General features: G+C 40.4%; 2 protein-coding genes across 2 annotated transcripts in view; one reads left to right on the forward strand and one right to left on the reverse strand.

Annotated features, from left to right (window-relative positions):
• dbpa (D site albumin promoter binding protein a) overlaps positions 1-5,436 on the forward strand; it is a 37,572-nt gene extending 32,136 nt beyond the window's left edge. Inside the window, exons 4-5 of the mRNA XM_072369852.1 lie at positions 628-881; positions 3,277-5,436. Of these exons, the coding sequence (XP_072225953.1) occupies positions 628-881; positions 3,277-3,489 (467 nt within the window). The 3' untranslated portion in view covers positions 3,490-5,436. The remainder of the gene's footprint in view (positions 1-627; positions 882-3,276) is intronic.
• LOC140274630 (DLA class I histocompatibility antigen, A9/A9 alpha chain-like) overlaps positions 1-24,963 on the reverse strand; it is a 424,015-nt gene that overhangs the window by 353,408 nt on the left and 45,644 nt on the right. The gene's annotated exons all lie outside the window — the stretch shown is intronic.

The raw sequence follows: 24,963 nt of genomic DNA on the forward strand, positions 1-24,963 counted from the left end.
CACACATTTGTTTCTGCTATATCAGCTGTGTTCTTCTCTCTCTTAGCATTGGTTGATCCTTTTCAGTGTGATGAGGACAAGTCCCCAGCATCCTCAGTGTAAATGACAACAATACACCTAATTAACTAGATAACTGTTGAGGTTAGAGAGGACAAGGCTGTCAAACAACAACAGTTTAAGTATTTTCCATGATGATAATTAGCTCAGCGAGATGGAGCTCAGGTACGAAGGTGTGTCAGTGTTATATGATGTGAGTTAAGGACCAAACCAGGGGGACTGAATTACTAACAGCTGTAAGAGCTTTAGTTTTAAATGGTGGAGAGCAGATGGAGGCCTTTTCTTTCTCACCTTCAGTACAATTCTTTTTAAATACTTGAGAACTTTAACCTTGATGCTCTTTGTCATGTGGGAGGAACACAAGGCCAAACTGATCTCTTTCTAATGATCAATTCTTGCTTAAGAATTTAGTGCAAATCCTAGAAATCTATGGTAAATTGATGTGCAGTGGAATCAGAAGCTTGGATAACAAACTAAATCAGCGCTGATGCATTTTGTAATTTGAGTTTCGTTCCTTTGAATCTGACTATAAAATAAAATGATAATTTTTCTCTCTTCCTGTCCCCTCAGGTGGGCAGGCAGTGCCTCAGGACCCATTACCTTCCTCCACCTGCCCTCCGGGGCCCCCTGGGCCTCCAGCAGTTGCCAACGGCAGCAGTGACATCATGGTGAACTTTGACCCCGACCCAGCAGACCTGGCGCTGTCCAGCGTGCCGGGACAGGAGGCGTTCGACCCGCGGCGGCATCGCTTCTCAGACGAGGAGCTGAAACCTCAGCCGATGATCAAGAAGGCCCGCAAGATGCTGGTCCCCGATGAGCAGAAGGTACTACATCTCCCACAATCCATTTCTGTCCGGCATATAAACCTCTGACTTGCTGTTTGCTGCATTTTCTTTAAGCTGCTTTGGGAAAGTATGGTACAAACATGCTCAATGGTCATCAAATAAAATAAAGAAGAACCTTTTTGTGATTGTGAAGACAGGGAAAACTTTTTAGAAGCATTAACTGGGGTCAATTTAATCTGTAATCAGTCTTTACACTTACATTTTGTTTCTAAAGTCGTTTTTTCTTCTGCTTTTCTCTTGTCCTCTCTTATTTCTGGAGGTTCCCGAAAGGAATTTTCTGAAGTCTTTGTTTGGAGAGTTAAAAATCTCCAAAGATTCGGCTCAAAATAAGGCACTATAAGATGAAAAAATTATCTAGAATTTAAGAATAAAAGGTAGCCATTGACTTAAAAAGAGAAAAAAGCTCAAAGACCAGTGAGGGACATGTGTTTGAAATGTGTCTAAAGATAAAAACTGTACAGGCTCACTGACAGCTCAGCAGAGGTCAAACAGAGGCTGCAGGAGCCCAGTTTAGCTCTCAGCCCTGAACTTCATCATTACAAAGGCCACGGCTCTTTGACAGCTCCCGTGCTGATGTGGAAAAAACTTAAGGAGCGTGACGCCCACTGGTATTGATGCCTCCTGACGAGAGCCCTAAAATATTTTGTACTCAGCTCATTGCACAATAGAAAAAGCTGTGATCAATGGCTCATGCTTTCACAGTTCGGTCCAGAGCAGCTGCAGCTCCTGAGGCATTTATAATTTACGGAGAGATGAAGGCGCTCACCTTGCTGTGCTCGGTCCTCGTCGGCTCTATAAATCATTTGTACGCAGCGTTGGAAAAATTATTTTTTTTGGCCGCAGCAAAGATGAAGTCGGGATCTTCTGAGCTGCTCTGTGTGCTGTATCAACCCTGCACTGAAGTCGAGAGAAATCTGATTAGAGGACAAAAATATTCCAGAATCACATTATTACTTTAACATGAACTAACAAGAGCAGTCCGAGTGACTAATGCCCCACATTAGGTAACATATTCACACTAATCTGTCGTTAACTTTTGAGAAATCCTGCAAACAAACAGACAAAGAAATAAAACAAACTGTGCCAACAGCAAAACACTCAGCAGAGATCATTCATTTTTATGTTATTAATACTCCAAGAATTCCTTTTAAAGTCTGGCAAAAAGACAGTTTAATTGTGGAAGGATGCTATTGTTAACCAGACTTAGACAAATCACTGAGAAAATGAATCATGTGGAGCCTCGCAGCATAAATCTTTCAGATGGATATCGCTGTACGTCCAAAAGTTGTAATTGTTTCTATTTTTCATCTCATTTGATCTTCATCAGCTAAGAAGTGTCTTTTTTAATGCTCTTCAACACAAATTTATGCTGCAGGCTTTCATGAGGCTGCAGGGCGTGTTTATACGTTCAGCCGAGCAGCTCAGCGGGCTTGGATTGTACAGCTGGATTAGGGAGGAACTATTTTCATTGGGTTTATTGATACGATTAATCACTATTACTGTTTTCCATCTCATAGATTTCCTTGCTCCACTTTCTGAGATGAACTTTAATCCAGTTTAGCTCACGTTTAACTGAAGCGTAGGACTCGTGTACATGCAGCCTGTGTCTTTATGTGTGTGTTTTTCATCTTTTAAGTGCTCAACAGGGCTTAAAGATAAGGAAACATAAATATTCACACAGTAATGATCTGTTGAGATTCAAAACTTAGATAAATGCAATCTCCTCTTAGCTCATGTAATAGTAATGTTGGTCCACGATGCAAAATGTAGATAAATTTTCACAATTAACACTCAAAATTAATAAAGATTGCTGCACTTTCTGGGTTCCAGTATCGGTCCTTTTTGGACCGTAACATGTTTACATTTTCCAGAGTGTACTCTGCCTCTTCTCCAGTGACAGCTGGGAGAGGCTCCAGCCCCCTGAATTTAATTCATGGGGTATAAAAAATGGATGGATGGGTTTTAACTGCTAACAAACTACTATAGAAACAAACCAACATGGCAGCAATGCAGCCATTCTGCCCAAGTGACAACCCATATGTAGTCCTCTTTGTGTGCATACATCAACACCTGTGTTATGTTTTTGAAGGCACCATCTGGCCAGGTGTATATTATTTATCAGGCCACCGCATAAAAACGGGAGACTTCAGAATTATTGTGCTGTGGCTGCCGCATTCAAGTAAACTGTGGTGCTTTTTGGCGTTCTGTAGTTGTGACTCTGCTGTTGTCACCTCTTTTTCATTTCTTACCATCCTGTCTCTCATCACATAACTGACCCTTCTCATACGGTTTTCTCCTCTTTTCTTTTTTGTCTCTCCTCCCCTCACCTTTCTCTCCCACACACCCCAACATACCACACCGCCGCTGATGACAGGATGAAAAGTACTGGAACCGGCGTGTCAAGAACAACGAGGCGGCGAAGCGCTCGCGGGATGCCCGGCGGCTGAAGGAGAACCAGATCTCGGTGCGTGCCGCCTTCCTGGAGCGGGAGAACGCTGCCCTTCGCCAGGAGGTGGCTGACATGAGGAAAGAGTTGGGCCGCTGCAGGAACATCATCAACAAGTACGAGAGTCGGCACGGAGACTAGTGAGGCGGAGGAGACGGAAGAAGATGAAGAAGGAAGGGGCGGGTGGGGAAAAGGAGAAGAGAAAAGGGTACAAGGCAACCCAACAACAGCAGCACTTTAGTTGAAGTGGCGAGGGGGAAGGCTGGAGTAGATCTGCAGTAAGCGCTGTGTGACACCGGGTGCAAACACGACAAGTGTGTTTGGAGTGTTTTAGTGCGCTCGCTGTGCTTCAGGATGTCATGTCAGGAGAGCACAGTGAAGCCATGTTTTCCCAGTTGGACTCTTTTTGTACATGCTACTTTGCTGAATCCACACAACGTACTGTTTCATCACCTTGCGACACCTCGGCAGCTTCCGTCACCCTCGGTGCTGTTGCTTACGCCCGATGTTGCACGGCGTTTTTGCAGGTAGTGCGTTCCGGCCGCTGCTCTGGCCAGTTCAAACAGGGTGTTGAATTCACAATATACCAGTGAGATCTCACTTTTTAAGCTCAAGACATGGACATAAGCCAGGAGAGGTCAGGTGTGTAATTTTTTTCTATAAATAGGACAAAAACATGTATATTTTTGAACTTGGCAGGAAGGCAAGACTGGTCCAGCAAAAGGAGGAGAAGGAGGAGGAAGAGGTGGAGGCAGGGTTTTCATCCATAATGCAAAGAGATTTTGACAAAGGATTATTGTATATTTTTCTATTAGCAGAGATAATAAGGAGGAGGATTTTGGAAATAATCTTTTGTATATTTTATATATGGGTGGGGAAGGGGCTACTAGCTGGACAGTCACGGGGCCACATAAAGCGCTTTTTCTCTTAGCTGTTTAATGCTAAAAACAATCTATTTTCAATGTTACAGAGCTGGTGAGTCAGAGGTGGAAGTGTAACAGAGAATGTATCATGGTTGAATCAGGTATTTCACACAGTGTGAGACAAGGCGAGGTATCTTCGTAACGATTGTTTACTGTGTTGAAGGGAGTTGAGGGGCTTTAGGAGGAAGAAACAAAAACTGTATAGTTTAAAAAAAAAAAGTTTGTGTTTGTTTGATTTCCTTGTGAGCTCGATTAAGCACTTGAGTAATCTTCTATTTGATTCCTTGTCTGACTTTAAATATTTGCAGGGCTTTTTGTTTTCGAAGGCTAAGGAGAAAAGGAGAGAAAAACAGGAAGTAATCAGCCATGAGAACAGCTGGATATGAGCAGATGTTTGAGAATGAAAAAAAATAAAGGAGCAGCATTTCGCTGGCAGGTTTGCAGTAAATTTGGTGACTGCGTCGTGCTCACATTTACTCTCTATTTACTCCTCGATCAGGTCCAGGAAGTGCAAAAATGTCTTCACTAACTGGTTTAGGGTTGATGTGCCCAGATCGAACAGTGACTCAAACCTTCAGCATGCAGACACAAACACACACACATGCACAGTCCGCTCCATGGTTTTAACCCTTATTGTTGATGTTGATGTTGTTATGGACTTCTATGGTGCTGATCCAATCTGATCCTCCACCTGACACTCAGACACTCACACAAACAGACAAAAACATATTTACACATATGCAATCACACACCTCAAACACAGAACTCAACTGCCTATACCCTTTCTTTGTCTTTTATTCTTTTTTTAGTTTATTTTTCATTTCTTTTATTGCATATTGTATTGATAAATCATATATAGATTTACACACAAACACTCGTCTATACCTCTCCTTCAAACTTTACCTAATGAGAAAGAGAAATGCACCCTACTGCTACTGTACCATACAACTGTACTATTGACTATTAAAGTATTCTCTCACTAGATATATATATATATATAACTGTGTAAACGATATATGCTTGAAATATGTGATTATAGTTGTAACATACATAATTGAATATATTACAGAAAAACCCGTTGAAATCATTTTGTCAGTTTTCTCTCAGGTGTTTTTGTCTGAGGTATTAAATATGCACAATAATGCTAATAAAAAAGTTACACACACACACACACACACTCGAAAATCTTTGATCCTATACCAGAAGTTGTGGTTTGATTTTGTTAGAGGGGAGTCGTATTTTACCTTTCCTCTTTTGTTATTTTTGTATGTGTTTTATTTTTTTTTCTTACTAACTCTTCAGAATGGGACAAAGAACTTTCTCCACAGACCAACGGACTGTTTTACTAAGCTCCGCCCCCCTGAGTTACTGTGGCTATGCCTCTTTGCTTTGTAGAGCTCCAATTATAAGGTGCTTCTCAGGGTCAAAGGATCCCTAATGGAAGGGTTCCTAGGATGCCATAAAATCATGTTGAAAAACTGTTCCGATGTCAAGGATCCTGTGAAGGGCTTCATTCAGTGAAATTTCAAGGATGCTTCTGTATATAGTTGATGTTCTCAAAGCACCTATCGTCCATATTCACGAATCAACAACGACACAATGTGTATTTGATTTTTTGTTTGCTGTCTCCTTAAAGTTGTCAGCATTGTAATGTGTTGCTTCAAAGGACTACAAAGTCAAAATAATCGTGTGAATAGCTGTCAGGTTGTCAGCTAATAGCTATTTAACAGCATAAAACAGGTTTTATGTTGTTGTGTGCAGGGTCTAAATGAGGCTGGGAGTGTTGCCATGACCTATTCCCACTCGTTAGGATTGTTCCATAGCATGTTTTCGTAGCTTCTTAGCATGACCTGGAAAGACCCATCCTACCAGGGAACATCCTTGACTTTGAGAAGCACCTACGTGGACGTAGTGATCTCGTCAGGCACAAGGCTGATGCTGAAATTTCTTGAAGAGCAGTACCGAGGTGCTGACTCCAAAATATCCCTGGCTGTAGACTTCCAAGGTGTTAACTTCTCTCATGATGTCACAAGATTCACTCCTTCTGATCAGTGTGCTGGTGGTCCTTATGGAAATTCTTTCACTTTTCCTCAAAGATACGCAGTTTTGCCGAATCTCCAGCTCTACCTTCCTGCCCAAATATGGTCACTTATTGCTCCAGAAAACCCACAAGGCAATAAACAGATACCCAACTGGAGTCTTCACAATTCAATGGGTGACATCACTTCAACCCCATTCAAGATTTCCTTTTAGTCTATCTCTCCATGCATACAGTTTGTCATGGTAACAGGAATTCAAATATTTACCAACTGTGGGAGATTCAGTGAGGTTCCTTCCCTGATATTAGACTCCTTACACTCTGTTTCCAGCATCAGACTGATAGTAATTTTTCCTCTAACCAATTACAAGAGGCCAGCGTATCTGTCAGAGTTGAACACACTCGGAAAAAGGGCTTGGGTTACCTTTGCCGTTGTGTTTTGAATTTTGTGACATCTACAAACTGTTGAAAGGTGAAGCATCCTGTCGAAAGGCTGCCCTGTCGCGTTACAGTTGCTGAGCTCTGATTGGACAGCTACTGAAAGGGGGAGGAGTTTAGTGGATAGCTTTATGGAACTGTTTTTTCTTTCTTTAGATGGCAACTACACATTTTTTTGTTTCTTGCTCTACAGTTACTGTTCCAAGTATTTAGAGTTTCCATGTAGTTAAAGTTCTTTTCAGTGGTTTCATTCAGTGGAAGCTGTGAATCGATTCTCACATAAATTCCCATTTATTCCCTCAACCAATTTTCATTTAAGTTCTTTGTTTTCTTTTGGGGAATTTGTTCGAGCCTAAGACACAAACTTTTGGAATTTAAATCCCTGTAAGATAAGCCTCAGAGCTTCTAACACTTCCACGAGTAAATGGAAGAACAAAGTTATGTGCTTTCTTATGATATCTGGGATTTTGCAATTTCTTCACACGTTTCAGAAACTTTTTGACAGTGCTATTTTTCTATGTAATTGTGCTGTTGAGCGTATTTTAACTCTTCTGGCGGGCGTTTTCGGCCCACATGGTGGCAGTGACAGTTTGCTGCTGTGAAGTAAAACGGCATTGCGGGTCATAATGACAACAGTAATAATGATAAAGAATAATGTACACAAGCTTTGTTATTTCTTCTTCAACTTTGTGGATTCTCAGTTAACTTCTCCTTGTTGTGACTGTTATGAACTACAAGTCCCATGAGCGCAACTCTACTCAGTATTGTGTGCTGTCCACAGGGATGATGGCATATGTGATCTTTTTTTTCCCCGCCAAACACCAATAAAAGCTAATCTTTATTCACTGAGGAAGCTTTTCTGGTGTCTTGCTGTGTCATTATAAAGTGTGAACACAACCATTTTCAACCACCACACTTACTGTTCAAGATAACATCTGTGGCCACAAAGAGGTGCCAAAAAAATGAAAGAAATGTAAAATTTAAATGTAAAAAAAAAATACCAGAAACTGAAAATGTATGTTTTTGTGGTTGAAAATGTATATAATAAAAATGTAACAATGGTTCTTCTTGACAAGAAATCTCACGAAAAGTTCAAACCCATCGTTATTTTGTGATAAAGCCACACAGTCTCATTTCTGCAAGCACTGATGTTCTTTGGGGTCACCGTCCCGACACACAATGTGTGGCAATATTCGATGCTGGAAGCAAATGCTGCCTTGTTTGTAGGTCTGTGTAAGGAGTTGGAGGTACAAGTCCAAAAGGCTTTCTTAATTCAGATCCCCATGTGAAACCAGTGAGAGTGTCCACTCTCAATCCTGTTTAGTTGTGTTTAACAGACCAATCTTGCCAAGCCTCCAAAAACACCGTCAGTGTGAGAAAGAATGGATTAAAATATGCCCTTTCTTGTTAACCTTGAAGGTTGTAAACTATACAAATAGGTACCCAGTGTGTCCTGCTGAAGCCGCAGTATGTAATGCACTTGAAGAAAGACCAGGCTTGCTACAAGGGCTCCATCGGTGTCCAAAATCTTTTATTATTTATGGATTTTAAGACTCATTCCCGAATACACCAACCTGCTGCAGGGGATTCTCACAAAGGCACCATATGTGCACTAATCATCTGCTTAAAATAATCCTAAATAAATGCTCAAGTTTCTTTAGGAAATCTCTGAAACTTTAAAAATGTTTATCAGGTATGTGTTTTTCTTGTGTAGACAGCTTTGCCTTCCCTCTGTTGCCAGATTTGGGCTTGTTTTCAGACATTTATGATTGACGTGTAAAAGTTTATTGGACTCACAGTAACCTAGTTGTTGAGCGTTCTGCTGCACATTTCTCTGTCAAACACAAACGCAGACATGGTGAAACAGTCTGACATAAGTAACTGTAAAACACACGTAAGAAAAGTACATTTAAATAAACCAAAGAACAGTATTGATGTGTGACAGCATGACACTGATGCCTCACAAACGCAGCTATATAGTAATCCATGTTCTATAAACTAATATAAAAGATTTACTTCTTCAGTTTCTAACCAACAGATATGAGAACATGACCCACGAACAGAGTGGAGAATTCTGACAGAATTAAGAGATGAACCAACACTTCACAAAGTTTTGATCTTTTCAATTGAATCGGCTCGCATTTGAGGATTAGAAAATAAGTTTTCTTTCCAAGCATTTTATATTTATCAGTGTTATAACACAGGCATTGATACAATAGTCAGAGTAGAGAAGGTCTTCTAATTGGATTTGTTGTATAATAAAAGCAACCCCTTTCTTTAGCAGATGTCTTTGCCTCAATTCTCAATCTTTAACTGGTCATGTGTACATACACAGAAATATTTCTCGCGTTCACATTGTTCCAGATAAGACAATACTCAGATTAAAGTGTTTATATTCATGTTTCTATGTCTTTTAAAACCTAGATTTCTCTCTAGACTCAGAAGTCTTTTTACCTGCAGCCTTCCTGTTCTGCACCATTTCTGCTGCAGGAGCCAGTGTTGCCAGATCTTGTGCCAAAAACAAGCAGTCTGCTCTCTGAAAACAAGTCCAAAATGAGCTCAATTAAAATAAATAAAAAGAAGCCCAAAGTTGCTAATAATAGGCAAACCTGGCCACTGTTGAGTAGTAAAGCAGCAGGGCATGTTGCTGGTAGGATGTGGCGGTGCCTCAACTGAGGCTCATCTGGTGTCAACTCCTTAAAAACCTTAGTCGTCTCCTCTCATCGGCAGGTTGTTTGTTCTCCCAAGTGGTACAACATCTGCAAAGTTGATCTCCCACGCAAGTTAAGTCAGGTTTTCAAGTATCTCCTTCTGCCTGCCTTCTCCTCTCTCAGCTTCTAGCCAAGAAACTGTTCTCAGCTGGAAAGCCCCTCTGCACTGCCACCGTTTAACAGGAAATGATCCAAGTCAACCACACCACAGGGAAGTCAGTTCAAGTCTCAAATCAACCTCTCACTGGTTAGTACCCAAACTTTTTTGGGACATCTTCCTCCACAGATCTTCATAAACTTCACTCTGGCCGATATTTCCTCTCTCAGAAACCCAGACCTCCCACATCTGTCTTTATCTTCTGGATATATCACTGAAATATACTTTATTGTAAATAAATCACTTACTGTTTTTACTTACTTGCCTCCCTCAGTCTTCTCTTGGATCCTGCCTGAAAACAAAACCATATTATTCCTTCATTTCCACAGTTAGGTCCTTATACTCCACCCACTTTGAGAAAATCTACACAAAAAATAAATCTAAATGTTTGAAAAAAAGATATATATATATGCTATATCTTTTTCTACCAATTTATTGTGTTCATTATGTGTTTGGTGAGCAAATTTAGCAAAAAACCCAGACATTTTATCTTGTAGAAATTAATTGGATCTGCCAAAATGAGAGAAAGTTTAATTGAAGATTAGATTTTTCTAGACTAAACCACTATTTCGAAAACTTCTACCTTTGTTACTCAGTTATAGAGAATGTGACGATGCGTTTTGCCGTCTTATGGGCAGGGAAGTCGGATCCATCTTATGAGGAATCCTCTCCCATTACCTAATTAATACCATAACACAACTTGATGTAAGATAATTAATTATTATGATGATTAATTAATAATCTAATTATTAAGCCAGTAATGAGTTACAAACTGTTCCAAAATCCAAACCCTGTTTTGGGGAAATTTATTTTTAAAAAACCCAACAAATTACATAGTTCTACCTAGATTTAGTGATGTATTTATTAAACTAACAGAACGGGATCCATTCGTGATGTGTGGTGTCTCAGTAGCAAGGGTGCAATGATTTGTCGACGTTGTCGACAAAAATCGATAACATAATTAGTGGTCGACGTATTTAATTGTCGATAATTGCTGGTTACGTCATCACACGTCTTTTTCACGCTGTCGAGCTGAACATCATTTTTCGTACGAGTGAGTCATCTTACTTCCTACCTATCTCTGCTTTGAGATGCATGCGCGTCATGGTAAATAATAGCGGGAGATGACCTGTAGAAACATAGTGAAATGGCTGCAGCTGAATTATCGTTCTCTCATACAAGGTCTGAGAGCATTTCATCCTCGACACCCAGAAAAAATAGATTACCTGCAAGTTTTGTAAAGCCGACCTCAAGTATCACGGAAACACGTCTGTCATGCATGAACATTTGAAGATGAAGCACTGGAGCTCTGGGAAACTCACCGTGGTAAGGTATTTAGCTTGTTTGCGTATCCTGCTAGCTATAAATAAGCGGAGTTGTCTTGGATTTTAACATTAAAATGGTATCATTCAGCTTCACAGTCCACAGTTACAACCAGGCTGTATTCTTTTCCACTTTTTGGTATTGATTTGACTGTTGATGCATTACAGCCGCACATTTTCAGTTAATGTTAAAAGTCAAGATAAAATATGGCTTGAATGTATCCTTTTTCAGTTTTAGATAGTTTTAAATTGTAATTAACCGATTAGTCAATTAATCGTTTCAATAATCGATGACTAGTTGACTAATAAAGTAGTCGCTAGTTGCAGCCCTACTCAGGAGTATCTGGTAGCTACAATTTGTCGGAGATTTTCCAGCTCAGAGTGAAGTCTTAAACAGGTTTATGTCAGGATACAATGTAGGTTCTGCTTGTTTGTCCCTCATCAGCTTTCCTTTCTTGGAATATCTGGAGTTCATGACTCCTGATAGCGAAGAATATGATGAATATAAGAGTTTTCACCAACTTCTGTAGACATTAGAGAACAAGTAACTTGAGCACAATATCCTTGTTTTTCTGCATTCTGTAAGGCAATACTCACTTTACTGCAATGCTCTGCTTATCAAAAAGACTTAACTGCACCTAACATGTCAGAGTTGAGTGTCAAACTTCACAGGTTTTTACATTTAGATGAAATAAATGGTCATTCTGATGCTTTTGTGCCCCTTTTTGCCTGAATTTGTGACATACTGAATGTTGAAGTAAGGCTTTAACACAACGTGAGACCGTCGGGAGGCACTCAGACCCTTCTGACAGCGTCTCTGTTCACAGGTCAGATCTTATGAGACTGGCCGTGTGTTTGCATTTTCGTCATCATTATGACTCCATGCCTGTTAGACATGTGCACATTTGTATGTGCTGAACACGTGTGTCTGTATGTCCTAATGTGTGTTTCCATGACTACTGCTATGACTCGTGGGTCTCAGTGAAACCCCTTCAACTAAAGTTATGTAACACACACCAGCCCGATTCATGTGCGCCGTGTGCATGTATATGTGTGTGTGGGAGTGGACCTCATCACCACCTGTATGTGGTGGGTTGTGTCAGCTGTTGGGCAATGTCGGTGTCACCATCTCCCCCTCATCACTCCGCACACCATCTGCCAAAGCTGGTGTTGATACTCCAAGAGAAAGCGTGCTGAGTCAGCCCGGTTTGTGCCACTCTGTGCTGAGCTGTACCAGCACAGTGCTTAACCCCTTATTCTCCCCTTTTATTTAATCATTTCTTATATCTCTGTTTCGACTGTTGTGCATGTAACAGTGCACGGAATATCTTTTGGTAATTGTGTTTTGTCACATAAAAAAATCTGCACCACTGTTTTCAGTAAAGTCTTTGGAGTAAAGCATTGCCACTATATGACTAGACATAATATTCTTAAGCTTTGTGTAAGAGCTGGCTTCTGTGCTTTCAGGTGGTACAACCCTGCTGCAGCCACTATGCCAAAACTGGTTGTTTTTCTCAAGAAGATACAAGTATCGCCAGCAGGGGGCAGCATACTACCAGTAAGCAGTGTCCACAGCCTAGCAAAAGAAAGCAGAAAATAGACATGTCCTGAAGACAATACATTATTTTTACAACATCTACAGCACCTTGTATTATAGTGGGAAAAAGCCTCTTACATTTCTCTGGAATAATTAGACTGAAAACAAAGGATGGATGAAAAACAGTTACTAATGAGACAGGAAAAGATTAGCAGAAGAATTCCTATTTCATATTGGAATTCTGCTCATGAAAGTGTATACTGTACAGTCTTGATTTTGCAAAGGCATATTCAGTCCAAATCAGTTTAATTTATATGAATGGGAGCAGTTTTCCAATAACCATGTTAACTCAGTGCTGCATGCGCAGTGAGGCTGAGTTAGTAAGACTGAGGCGAGAAGGAGGCATGGTGCTGCTACCTCTGACTGAGATTCCTCACAGCAGCATACAAGGGAATAAATTAACTTATAAGAGATTTGTATATATAAGACAAGATCAACCTTTATTAGTCCCACATCTAATTTGATTATGTGGAGGAAAGTAAATCCCCTCACTTGCACTTTGATGTCTCATCCCATGTATGAACAAGCCTTGAGATGAAGCCACACAGCGACTGGATCGCTGTTGCAGAAAGCATCAGCCGCACACTGTTCAAAGTAAATATCTCTCATAAAACAGCTATAGCTGTTGCACAAACTATAGATGTCACAGTGGATTTTGTCGTCTGTTCTTAACCAACATTTTGATAAGACATGTCGAGCTTGGCACAAGCCAGAAAAAACAGCTGCCCCCAGGAAACGAGACGTCTGGTCACCCGAAGCTGGATGACAAGCAAATTTATCTGGTGACATGTCAAATCAATGGCTGACTAAACAGTTAGATTAAATACTGAGCAATCCCAGCAAGAACTGAAGAAACATCCTTATGAGAGGTGGAATGACTTCAAGAAACAATAAAGTTAAGGCATTAAAAAGTAAGCATGCTAACCTGCCAAAACAGGACTCTGACACAGCTTTTAAGAAATGAAAACCATACATATTACTTCATATAACATGCTTAAAAAGCTACTTGTTGAGTGGCGGGCCCAGTTAATATGTAAACTGGCTGCATGCATTTCCCCAAATTATAACATTAACAGTCGTCTTTGTGCTAGTTTTTTTTTTTTTTTACGTCCTCAAAAACACAGCTTCGTCTCGATGCTACAAAGGACAGCGCTGTCAAGCTCTAGATGATTAAAAACTGTGAAAGATAGATTTAAAAGTAGTCTGTGCTCATGAGACAACAGACAGCAGTTATACTGTAAAAGTGGAGATGGGCAGATTTCTCAAACAGGTGTATCTCTGGCTCATCACCAACACAACGGCAGCACGACGTATATCATAAGCAACTTATATGCATCTGTAACAGAGTGAATCTCATATTACATTCATATCAGAGCTACAGATCTATTATGGACTGCTAGGATGAATACTTTGTATTCCACAGATTTCCCACAGATTTGTAACGGTTGAAGCCAAAAGGCACTAAAGCACATCCACTTTCTAAATGTCTCGCTCGCCACAGCTGCTCAGGACGACTTGATGTGGATAGTTAGTGTTTTCAAAGGGCTGAATTTTGCTCCTGACATTACCGTTACCATTAGGTGCTGATAGAGGACCTGAAGTGAAAAGGCTGAAGGACCTGCATCGGCTCTCACTCCTGAGTGCATATTTTTCCTCTGGCATCAGGAGAGAGGTCCTGTGCAATGTATCCACAGGCGTGAAGTGGCTCCTGGAAGGGGCCAGTGGTGCAAACGCAACACAGAATTACAGCATCTTTTCAAAGAGTTTTGAGAAAACCTTCCGACGTGCAAGTTGTTCTTTCATTTATTCTATGCTCATATGACAGAAGTGCAGATTTACACAAAATTAGAGCTTTAATGAGCTTTGATATGACCTCAATAAGGTCTTTCCTGAGCTGATTTAAAAAGGTTCAGCTGCTGAGGGCAACCAGTCAGTGGGTGGATAATTCTGCATCCTAAAGTTGCCTCAAAGTAAAGCTTACTTTAATTCAAAGTGTCGCCCTGTGATTTAATGATTTATGGGACATGGAATTTGTCTCCTCAAAGAAATAGTCCCCATGAGGTGATTGCATAAATAATTAAAAAAACACTCCCATACAAGTGAAGTTTAAGCATTTTTCCATGTCCATTTAGTTCAGTAAATGCAATATAAAACTGAAGAATAATCTATTCAAATCACAAAGAAACGAATTAATTATTCTGTCACCTCTTTAATTATGGTGATAACACGTGTATTTATGTCGAGGTCACTGGTTTTGATCTGTTTTGTTTGTTTTGATGTTCTATTTCTGGTGTTTCTGTTTCTTTTTACCTCTCTTCTTGGTCTCCATCTGTTCAGATTTATTGGTCTCTTCTAATATTTCAGGGTCCTTTTTGTTATCAGCTTGTCCCCAACTGTGTTTGGTGATGCTCATGTAACTACAGTCAATTTCTGGGTTATTTTTCAATAACTGCTTTTAATTACCAGCACTTTGGGCAATTACGAGTAATAAACAAGTCTTTGGAGGATTATTTCCTCATATGTAAACCTTTTTGAAATGGATGTTGTCTAAATAATTCCCCCAAAATGTACAAATTTGTATCATAGACAACAATGCTGAGATTTATACCCAACGTTAAACTCGGAAAACGGACCTTAATGGTCTCGTTTTGTCATGTCTTAGTGAAGTGGCATGTTTGTGTGGCAGAAAAACATTGTGAGCCTGTGAGCTTCTGGATGGCTGCTGAGGAACGAGTCCCTGCGAAGCTTTCTGAAGCAGAGCCAGGCTTTTTTTTTTTTAAAGACGTCCTGCTTGTAAAGAGCTCTGCAGGCATTGCTTCTGTACATTGTTTGGGGAAATGAACCACGACATACTAATACAGTGTAAACAAAAGCTCAAAACTTGACTTGACCTGCCCAAAATCCTGTCTCCTGCTGCTATTTGAACTTTGTGTGGGTGCATCGGTGAATATGATGCGGTAACGTTTTTCATACTTCCTTGTTTGCCTGCAGCTCGTTCTAAGCCACATCCAAACTGCTGTTTTGCACTGTTAGGATTCTCACACACTTCATCAATATTCAGAGGGGCAGTCAGAAATCCCGTGGACGAAAACGGTCAGCTTTGACAGCAATAAACGAGGACTGAATGTTGGTTTTCATGTTGGCTTCTGAGCAATGCAGCAATCTAAACACAGCTTGCTGTTGGGATTCCTTTGGGTAGGAGAAAATAACACTGAAAATAATTTTGGTTCTTCAGCTGAATGAAGTAGTATTGGGGGGGGGGGGGGGCGAACAAAAAAAAAACAAGGCCAACAACTCCTCATAACTCTTAACTTAGTGACTATGAGTCATTTTGATAGAAACTGTACAATCCTATACAATATACAGTGATAGAGAATAGACCCATTTGTCTGCAAAGTGACTACATTTGATGGACACCTCTGTGCTTTCACCTATATTCAACCACAGAATGGAGTTCAGTTTGTGTTCAGTCTGCATTCCTGAGTCAGCTGTCATCGTATTACAGTCACCAGAATGGTAATAATCTCTGTTAATGTTTTCTAACAGCTGCGTTCTCTTCACAGTGTAGTTCTATGATGTTCTCTGCTGACAGTGGAGCAGCCATTAAAATCACAAGAGAATTTTGATTTCTACACACAGAGGTCGGTTTTAAATCATAACATGGAGAAAAAGGCGGGGCCAGGGGAGGAGTTGGAATTTGGAATGTCTCCAAATATCAAAGGAACATCTTTGTGATGTCATCTTGTGATGTCACATTTGTAGAACCTAAACAGACCACTGAGGCAGACATACTTTCAGACAAACACGAGCTCTGTGTGCAGGATTTCTACATTTTCTGTACATTTTGTGCACATTCTAATCACACAAATATACACAAATAGACATTTGCACACACATATATTGGCTAAAGATGGACTATCAAACAATAAGATTCCCTAACAGGAAGGATGTTAAGAAGGAGGAAAGAGGAGGGAAAAAAAGGATAGAGCACAATAAGCTGCAAGCAAAAATGACAAAGCCAAATATCCCACAAACAGAGAAGGAACAATTCTTAAAAAACAACCAGCCAAGAGGAGAACCAATCCAGCTGTCAGAACATGCAGAAGCTCTGAGATTTAATATGGCTCAACGGAAAAAACAGTGGAATATGAAAACGAACCAGGAAAAAGAAAAAATCAGAGAACGAAGACTGCAGAACTGTGATGAAACTTCTGAAACAGCAGGAACATCATCCCAGGAGCAGTGGACAGCACTCCTGTTGGAAAAGGACAAAAACAAGGCTCTGAAAGAGGAATTGAAGAAAGCCAAAAACTCTCACAAGGAGCTGAATGCAAAATATGAAACGGATATCCTTGTAGTAAAGCAGGAGGCTGAGAGACTTCGACAGGAACTTGAAAAAGTGGTCAATTCTAATACGGACAAAGTGCTGCAGGACCCGAGTGCTGAGAAAGAAGCTGTCCAGCAGAAAATGGTGCAGGAGATCAAACTCCCTCAAGAAAACTCAAAAGCTCCGGAGATGCATTTACAAACAGAGCTGAACAATATCAAAGTTTCGTATCAAAAACTCAGCAGTAAGTATGAAACTGATGTTGTCGTTCTGAGTAAGCAGGCAAAAAAGTTGGAGCAACAGCTGGAAAAGGAAGTCGAGGCTCATGCCCAAACTGTGAGGAATGACCAAGAGATAATAAACGACCTGAGAGCTGAGCAGGACGCTCTACAACAACGAATGGTGCAGGAAACCCAGTCCCTGCAAGACGATGCAAAGAGGACGGACCACATCGTGTTTGCATACGAAAAGCTGAAGATAAAGTATGATGCTGATGTTCTCACACTGAACAAACAAGTGGAAACACATCAGCAACAGCTGGAAAAGGAGGTCAAGGCTCATGCACAAACTGTGAGGAATGACCAACAGTTAATAAACGACCTGAGAGCTGAGCAGGACGCTCTAAGACAACGAATGGCGGAGATTACACGCCTACAACAAACCTCAAGAGATAAGGAGACGTACTTAAATGGGGAACTAAATAAAATGAAACATTCAAACCAAGAACTTTGCAAAAAGCATGAAGCTGACATCGCTGCTCTGAAGCATCACACAGAAACATTCAAACAACAGTTGGACAGAGAAATGAATGCCCACAAACAAACTTCAGCGAATGACCAGCAAATCATTAACAACTTGAGAGCCGAGCAAGGCGCTCTACAACAACAAATGACACGAGAGATTGTGTTCCAGCAACAAGTCTCAAAGATGATGGAGGTGCAGTCACAGACCGAGCTAAATCAAGTCAAAATGTTCCACCAAGACCTCAGAGTTAAATATGAAAGCCGTGTTGTTGCACTGAGCCAGCAGGTGGAAACGTTTAAACAACAGTTACACAGTGAGATTAATGCACATGCACAAACTTCAGAGAATAGCAAGCAGATCATCAACAGTCTGAGAACTCAGCAGGACGCTTTACGACAACAAATGGAGCAGGATATGGCGCTCCTGAAACAATCTTCGAAAGAGACAGCACAGTATTCTTTTCAAAGTTTATACCAGGACCTGATAATCAAACATGAGACTGATGTAGCTGCACTGAGGCAGCTGTTAGACAATGAAATTAGTTCTCACGCACAAACTATAAGGAACGGCCAGCAGATAATCCACCAGCTGAGAGCTGAGCAGGACACTCAGCAGCGACACATGGTGCAGGAGATCAGTGGTCAGCAGCGCCTGAGACAGACTCAATTTCAGGCTTAAAACCTAAAAACTCAGCTTGGAGATCGAAGCCATTTCAACAGGCTGTTGAAAACCATCCAAAACACACCCAACACAATTCCTTTAAAAAATAAACATTAAATTCCATCATATATTGCTGTGTTATTTCTAAAAGGTCTAACCTGTCATACAAAAGTTCATAATCATCCAATCAATACGCTTTGTAAGGGATGAGGGGTTTCTGTAAGGGATGGCTGGGTTTCTGTTCTGAACCTGTTGCAACCCAATCATGATACAATTCAATTACCGTATTTTTCTAACCATAAGGCGCATTTAAAGTCCTTTAATTTTCTCAAAAATCCTTAAAAATGCGGTGCGCCTAATGTATGAATTAATTCTGGTTGTCCTTTTTATGTGATTTTTATGCGGTACACGGCGCTCAAAAAAGCTGTCAAAATGTTTCAGCACGGCCTTGGTGAGCTACGAAGCTGCACTGCTTGATGAATTGAGCATTGCAGCCACCGTAGTCACGAGCCTCACGGAGTAATACGGTCTGTGCTTCAACACTAAGGTGTATGCGTTCATTCTTTCATTTTCTGTACCTGCTGTCCTAAAAATGGCTCCTGTTAAGAGACATGCTTACGAAGCGGATTTCAAACTCAGCGCTATCAGTACAACAAGTGAGTTGAATAAAGTTTGACTTATCTGAGTTTTGTTTCATTTAATGCGCCTTTTAACCCGGTGATCTTTATAGCCCGAACAATACGGTAAATTACAAATTTGTCCAATTCATACTAAGTCAATAAAAAAAAAAAAAGTTGCATTGCAGGAAACCATGGGATTGCATTGAAATTCTATTCAATGCCACATCCTGAGCGTGCACGGAAAAAAGAACACAACAGGAAGAAACCTGTGGCAGAACCAGACTCAGGAAGGGCCTCGACCAGCTGAGGGTTGAGAGGACAGGAAAGAGGGGACAACAAACACCAAGACTCCAAGCCAGAGATACCTGCTGAGAAAAAGGAACTCAAGTTAATGACAACACTAATGTTATATGTTCATATAACATGAACAGCAGTAGCCGCGTTGGCAGCCATCAAAATCGCTTTTAGTTTTCCAGTTTAAAAAACAGCCTATCTGTTTTGTGATTCTGGCCTTAGTTACCGTTGTCTTCATTATGTTTGTGTGACCTTGTCAGGACCTGCTGACATTTCCTGGTTCCTCTGGAGGCTTTGGGGGATGAGGGTTAACAGAAAGGTGAAGCATGATTAATGAGGACATGGATACAGGGAGACAGCAGAGGAGGGATGAGGGAGGGATGGATCTGCAACTGCAGCGTATTGAAGTTGGCAGAGACAGATGCGATCTCTGCTCTGCTCAGATGGATCTACCAGAGGCAGACTTGCCACATGAAGTTTTTAGCTGTTGATATGAAGTTAACACTTACAGTTAACAGTTTTTGAGTGAATGAGGGGTTTGGTTTGGTTAGATGGTGCCCAAACATGTCCCGACATGGCAGATTGCCTCAAACCTTTTAAAGCCTTTTTTGTTAATATCTACCCATGTCAAACGCTCAAGTAAAATCTGGAAACATGAAGGATGAGTGATAAACCCACCAGTATTCTGCCTTATTTTGTGTCCCATGACGTTTTGTGACCATGAGTTTATCTTCAGGAGTAGCTGCAAAACAGGAAACTGATTATTAGGAAACACATTATGTTCTTTGTATTCACCCAGAGTTACAGCCAGCGCAGCCTTTCAAAGTAAATGTACTTCAGGGAATTGATTTTATTATTGGTAACTTAACACAAGCCCAACCTGTTCTCAGCTTGGTTCAGTCATCTCTGTTTTGAACATGGAGACGAATCCAAACCGTCACTTTTGGACATGCAGTGTTTTCTGAGTTGGTAAGGTAACAGTTTTGGGATGTGTTGCCATGGCAATATGGAGATTTTTTTTCTAAATAATTTTGTAATATACATCACGATAGTATTATGTTGTTTTTCTTAACTTAAATGATTACTTTTCTAACGAATAAAAGGGAAAATGGTTTTACAGCTGGACTTGAACAAGAGACGTATGATTGGGAGTCAGGTGTTTTTCCTTCTCTAACGTCTTTAAATATCTGTTACTTTGTCTGTTACGCTGCTTGTGTACAAGTCTCTTCATGGTCTAGTGCCAAAGTACATCTCTGACATGTTAGAGCCGTATTAACCAACTCTGACTCTGAGAAGCTCAGGGAGGGGTCTCCTGCTGGGGCCCAGAGTCAGGACTAAACAAGGTGAGGCTGCGTTTCAGGTTTATGCTCCTAAAGTCTGGAACAGTCCTCCAGAAGATGTAGACAAGCCTCAACTCTAACATGTTCAAATCCAGGCTGAAAACAGTTCTATTTAGCTGTGCATATGACAACTGAAAGTATTTTATCTGCACTCTTCACTTTTAATTTAATTAATTATTGATTATTTCTATGTTTTATGGAAGGATTTTATTTGCCTTCTTGTGATTTTATGTAGCTGTAAAGCATTTTGAATTGTGCTCTACAAATAAACTTGCCTTGCCTTACTTGTAAATAACCTGGTGCTATAATCACATTTTAGTGTTTCTGTTGATCGGTGTTCGTGAAAAACTTGGTAACATTCCAATATCAAATACAGGGCCAGTTTCGCTGACCGATACTGACACAATGCTTTTTACATTTGAAAGCAGCTTCTATTCTTTCATGTAGGGAAGAGCAAAATCTGAACGCATTTTCATGACAACTAAATGATTTTGTGCCTTTTGCTTTCCGCTATTAAGTCAAGTCAAGTTAATTTATATCGTGCATTTCATGTACAAAACAATTCAAAGTGCTTTACATGAAATAGTGATTTTATACATAGCAGATATTTTAAACAAGGTAATCATTAACTGAATGTTACAATAGAAACTGCACAAAAATGCCACTGCAAACTCAAGGTTTTTTAAGTTTTTGTTCGGGAATAACAAAAAAACCCAGAAAATGTCTCCCTTTCGTTACACTTCTCATCTATTTTTTGCATGAACAAAATACACAGCTGCTAATGAAAAAAAACGGGAATAAAACCAAACATGGCTACTCCCAAACTCTTGGAAATAATTAGTTCTGCATTTTAAATGAACCAATCGATATATTTGAAATGACCCACATCATGCTAAGTCTGAATTGGCAAAAAAGCTGCAATCGCTCAGCTGCGGCAGTAACTACACGGGGAGTAAACGGTGTCATTTGTGCAAAGTAATTACCATTTTGCATAATGAATACACAATTAGTAACCTCAAATTTAAAAGCTTTGTGCCCAATTTGTTTCTTCAAGAGTTGCATGTGCATGTTTGTAAGGGTCTGGCTCATTAAGCACAGATCTGACCAATGAACTGAGGCGTGGAGAGGGTTGACTGCACAGGTTACCATGGTGATTTAACAAGCAATAAATCTGTTGGCTCACAGGAAAGAAAATATTACCTTAAGCTGAAAATGATCCCACTAACTATTGTTATCTGGCTTTTTGTGGAATCCACAGCAAACTTCAAGTTTCATCTCGGAAGGGGCACAACTGCTCGTTAGAGCTTCAGCCGGGCTGAACACGTATGCACTCAGACTCTCATGCACTCGGTAGTTTACCCTGCCATCATTTCCTGTGACCAGGGATTAATCAATTGTCGCCACTTCTCTCCTGCTCTGGAATATTTGCCCCTGAGCCTCATAATAATGCTGCCTGGGCAGCTGCTAATGGTGTGATGGAGAGTTCACTTATGTTTCCGTAACTGTGGGCGGCTGCATTCTGCTTATTTATCCTTGGGAGGTGCATCCCTGAGCTTTTTCAAATTCACATTGAATGGTGGCAATAGTGGCTGTCAAAAAGAATGATCACACCTTGAAGATGGACACCTCAAGCACAGCTAAGTGCATACGTACAGATAAGCAACGTATTTTTTAAATTAGTTTACTTTGTTAGATGACCTCACTGATTCAAGCCATGTGTGTTTCTATATGTTTCTATGTATGTATCTTTCTATATATGTATGTTTGTACCTTTGTATGTATTTGTTGTCACACTGGTTTGTTTTGTGACTTCCTGTTTTATTTTGGAATTGAACTCTCCTCTCCTTCCTTCCTCATGTGTCACCAGTCTGATTGTCTTCCCTGAAAGTTCCCCATTTCCCTCCATTTGTGCCTATAGTCTGCGTCTCCCTTTGTCCCGTGCCAGTGCGTCATGTCTGTCGTCCTGCACAGAAGCAACATTGTCATAGTCAAGTCTTTCTACCTCGTAATCTATTTATTTATTTTTTTGTTATCTTCTAGTTCATCGTATAAGTGATTTTTGGTTTCCTTTTTGTATTTCATAGCTTCTTTGTTAAGTTAGAGCCTTTTTCTGATCATCCCTCATTTAGAGGTGCTTTTTGTTCCCCGGGATTTCCCTGTTTTTTGTCAGCTTTCTCCTGTACTCTGCGTCCGAGTCCTCTCCGTGAGTTTCCTGTTTGTCATTTATGTTTTTTTTGTACTTTAAGTGACTGTTCTCAGCAGTTACAGGTTTCAGTTTAAGGAAAATCCCCTTTGCATCAGTTCAGCATGCTATAAACTGGAAATAACTTCATGATTCTGCAGAAGGTGTTTAAGGCCACCCTCACTTACATCCATACGTTTTTTTGCTCAAAGTGGCTGCTTTCAACATCAGGAACCAGTACTGATTCGTTCAACTATTCTCCAGTGCACCACCACATTTTAGTCATCCATTTTGCTTTCAACAGAATGAGAAGTAAAGCAAAATAAGAGCTCACATGCTTTGTTGCACACCATCAAGCTGAGCTTCAAAGTTTGATTACAACCCCCAAGTTTTTCTTTACTTTTAAATACTGATAACTGTACGTGAAAAAAACTGTGAGGTCATGGTCCACATGTGAAAGATTTATTTAAAAGAAACTAAGGCGCATAACTAACGCTGATATGATCATCACAGCAAAATGTAAAATTGTCACAAACTGCATCTGTTGATTCATGTCCAGGCACAAATTTAGCTGTTTTATTCATTCGTTTTCTGTGCTTTTGCAAACAAAATGACTTCATTGAGAAATTCAGCATTTTCTTTTCAAACTGTCACGTATCAAATGGTCTTCCACATGTCAGCTGGAAGAGCAGATTATGAGTTCCATCCTGACTGCTGGAGTTTTCATGCAAAATAATACTGAAATGTTCTTTTTGCTTTTAGTCCGTTTCCTTGCGCTTTCACTTGCTGTATTGTGGCTGTTTTTCCCATGACAAATGATGTATTCAGGGTGGAAATTAAGAACGAAACAGTTGTGGAAAACATGGGTTAAATTAAGACTAACTGGATTGCTTATCATTACCTGCCGAGTCTTGACCCCTTGGCAAAGCACACAAAATGTGCTGGACACACATGAACCAGATGTCTGACCGAACACTACTCTACTGACTGATTTCTAGATTGGCACAAATACAAATCTTTCTGTTTTGTAACTATTTCACATGTATTTCGGTGAAACTGGGCTGTTTTATCAGTTTGTGAGACTGATAAAAGTGGCAGATGTAGAGCAGGGATGTCCACATTCGGTCCTCGAGGGCCGCTATCCTGCAGGTTTTAGATGTTTCCCTGCTTCAACACGCCTGATTCAGATGAAATGGATCTCTCCAAAAGATTGTTAAGTTCTGCAGCAGCCTGGTAATGATGTCTTGATCTGAATGTAGAGTATAGAAAAGGAATCATTAAGAATGTGGTTTAGGGCACCACAGTTTTATTTTTCTAGCCCTCAACCCTCCTGTTAGGCTGACTTGAACGGTCGTGTCAAATTACCTGTGGCTCTTTATACCTTTCTCTTTCTGTCCATCCACATATTCTGTTAACATCATGTGGTACACTGGACTGAAGCAGTGTAAAAAGGACCTGTGACAAGAAAGTCTTAATAACTTTATTCTGTATACACAGGACCAGTGGTTAAACTCACTTCCAGAGGATAAATGAACACTCGTCGCAGCAGTTGGGGATTTAAATTGCACCAGTGCTGTTACATTTATGACAACGGCAGACACTAAGCTGAAGGTGACCAATTTCAAGGCACAACTCCCCGGCAGCCCAAGCAGATTATTCTGCAGGACAGTACAATGAAGGTAAATTTGTGCCGGTGGGACTCCTCAACTCAGTCTAATTAGTCTGCAGGGAGCAGCAAAGGCCAGTTGAGATGCAAAAGAGACCTTTGGATAAGGAAAGGAACTGCCTCAAATAGCATTTAAAACACTCCTGCATTAACAGTGCTAAAAGCTGTTTGATTGTTTTTGTCATCAGAGGCAAGACAAACATGAGGTTGGCTTTAGTCTGAAAGCTGCAGGTTCAGTGCGATGAGAAAAAAATAAAACTGTTGGCTATCAGGAAAGTTTCAGTGTAGCAGTGAGAGGCGTATTTAAGATCTGCATGAAAGCATTGGGGTGTTTGTAGCTTGGCGACACCTGAGCTGATGTTGCATGCGGTGTTGGCAGTGACTCAGGGTGATACACGGCTACAAAACTCACTCACAGACAACGTGGACAGAAAATCACAGCCAGTAACATGTCATCTGGGGACGCACAGATCCCTGTGTTATTTAAACTCATAATAACTGCATTACCTACAATTCTGCTGTGTCCTTGTCAGTGCTCCACTTGTCAATTTCATCTGCCAGTGATGTTACGTTTTCTGCATGACAACTGAGGGAAG

The sequence above is a fragment of the Leuresthes tenuis genome, unplaced genomic scaffold, assembly GCF_036924035.1.
Source record: "Leuresthes tenuis unplaced genomic scaffold, fLeuTen1.0.hap1 SCAF_18, whole genome shotgun sequence".
Taxonomy (NCBI): Eukaryota; Metazoa; Chordata; class Actinopteri; order Atheriniformes; family Atherinopsidae; genus Leuresthes; species Leuresthes tenuis.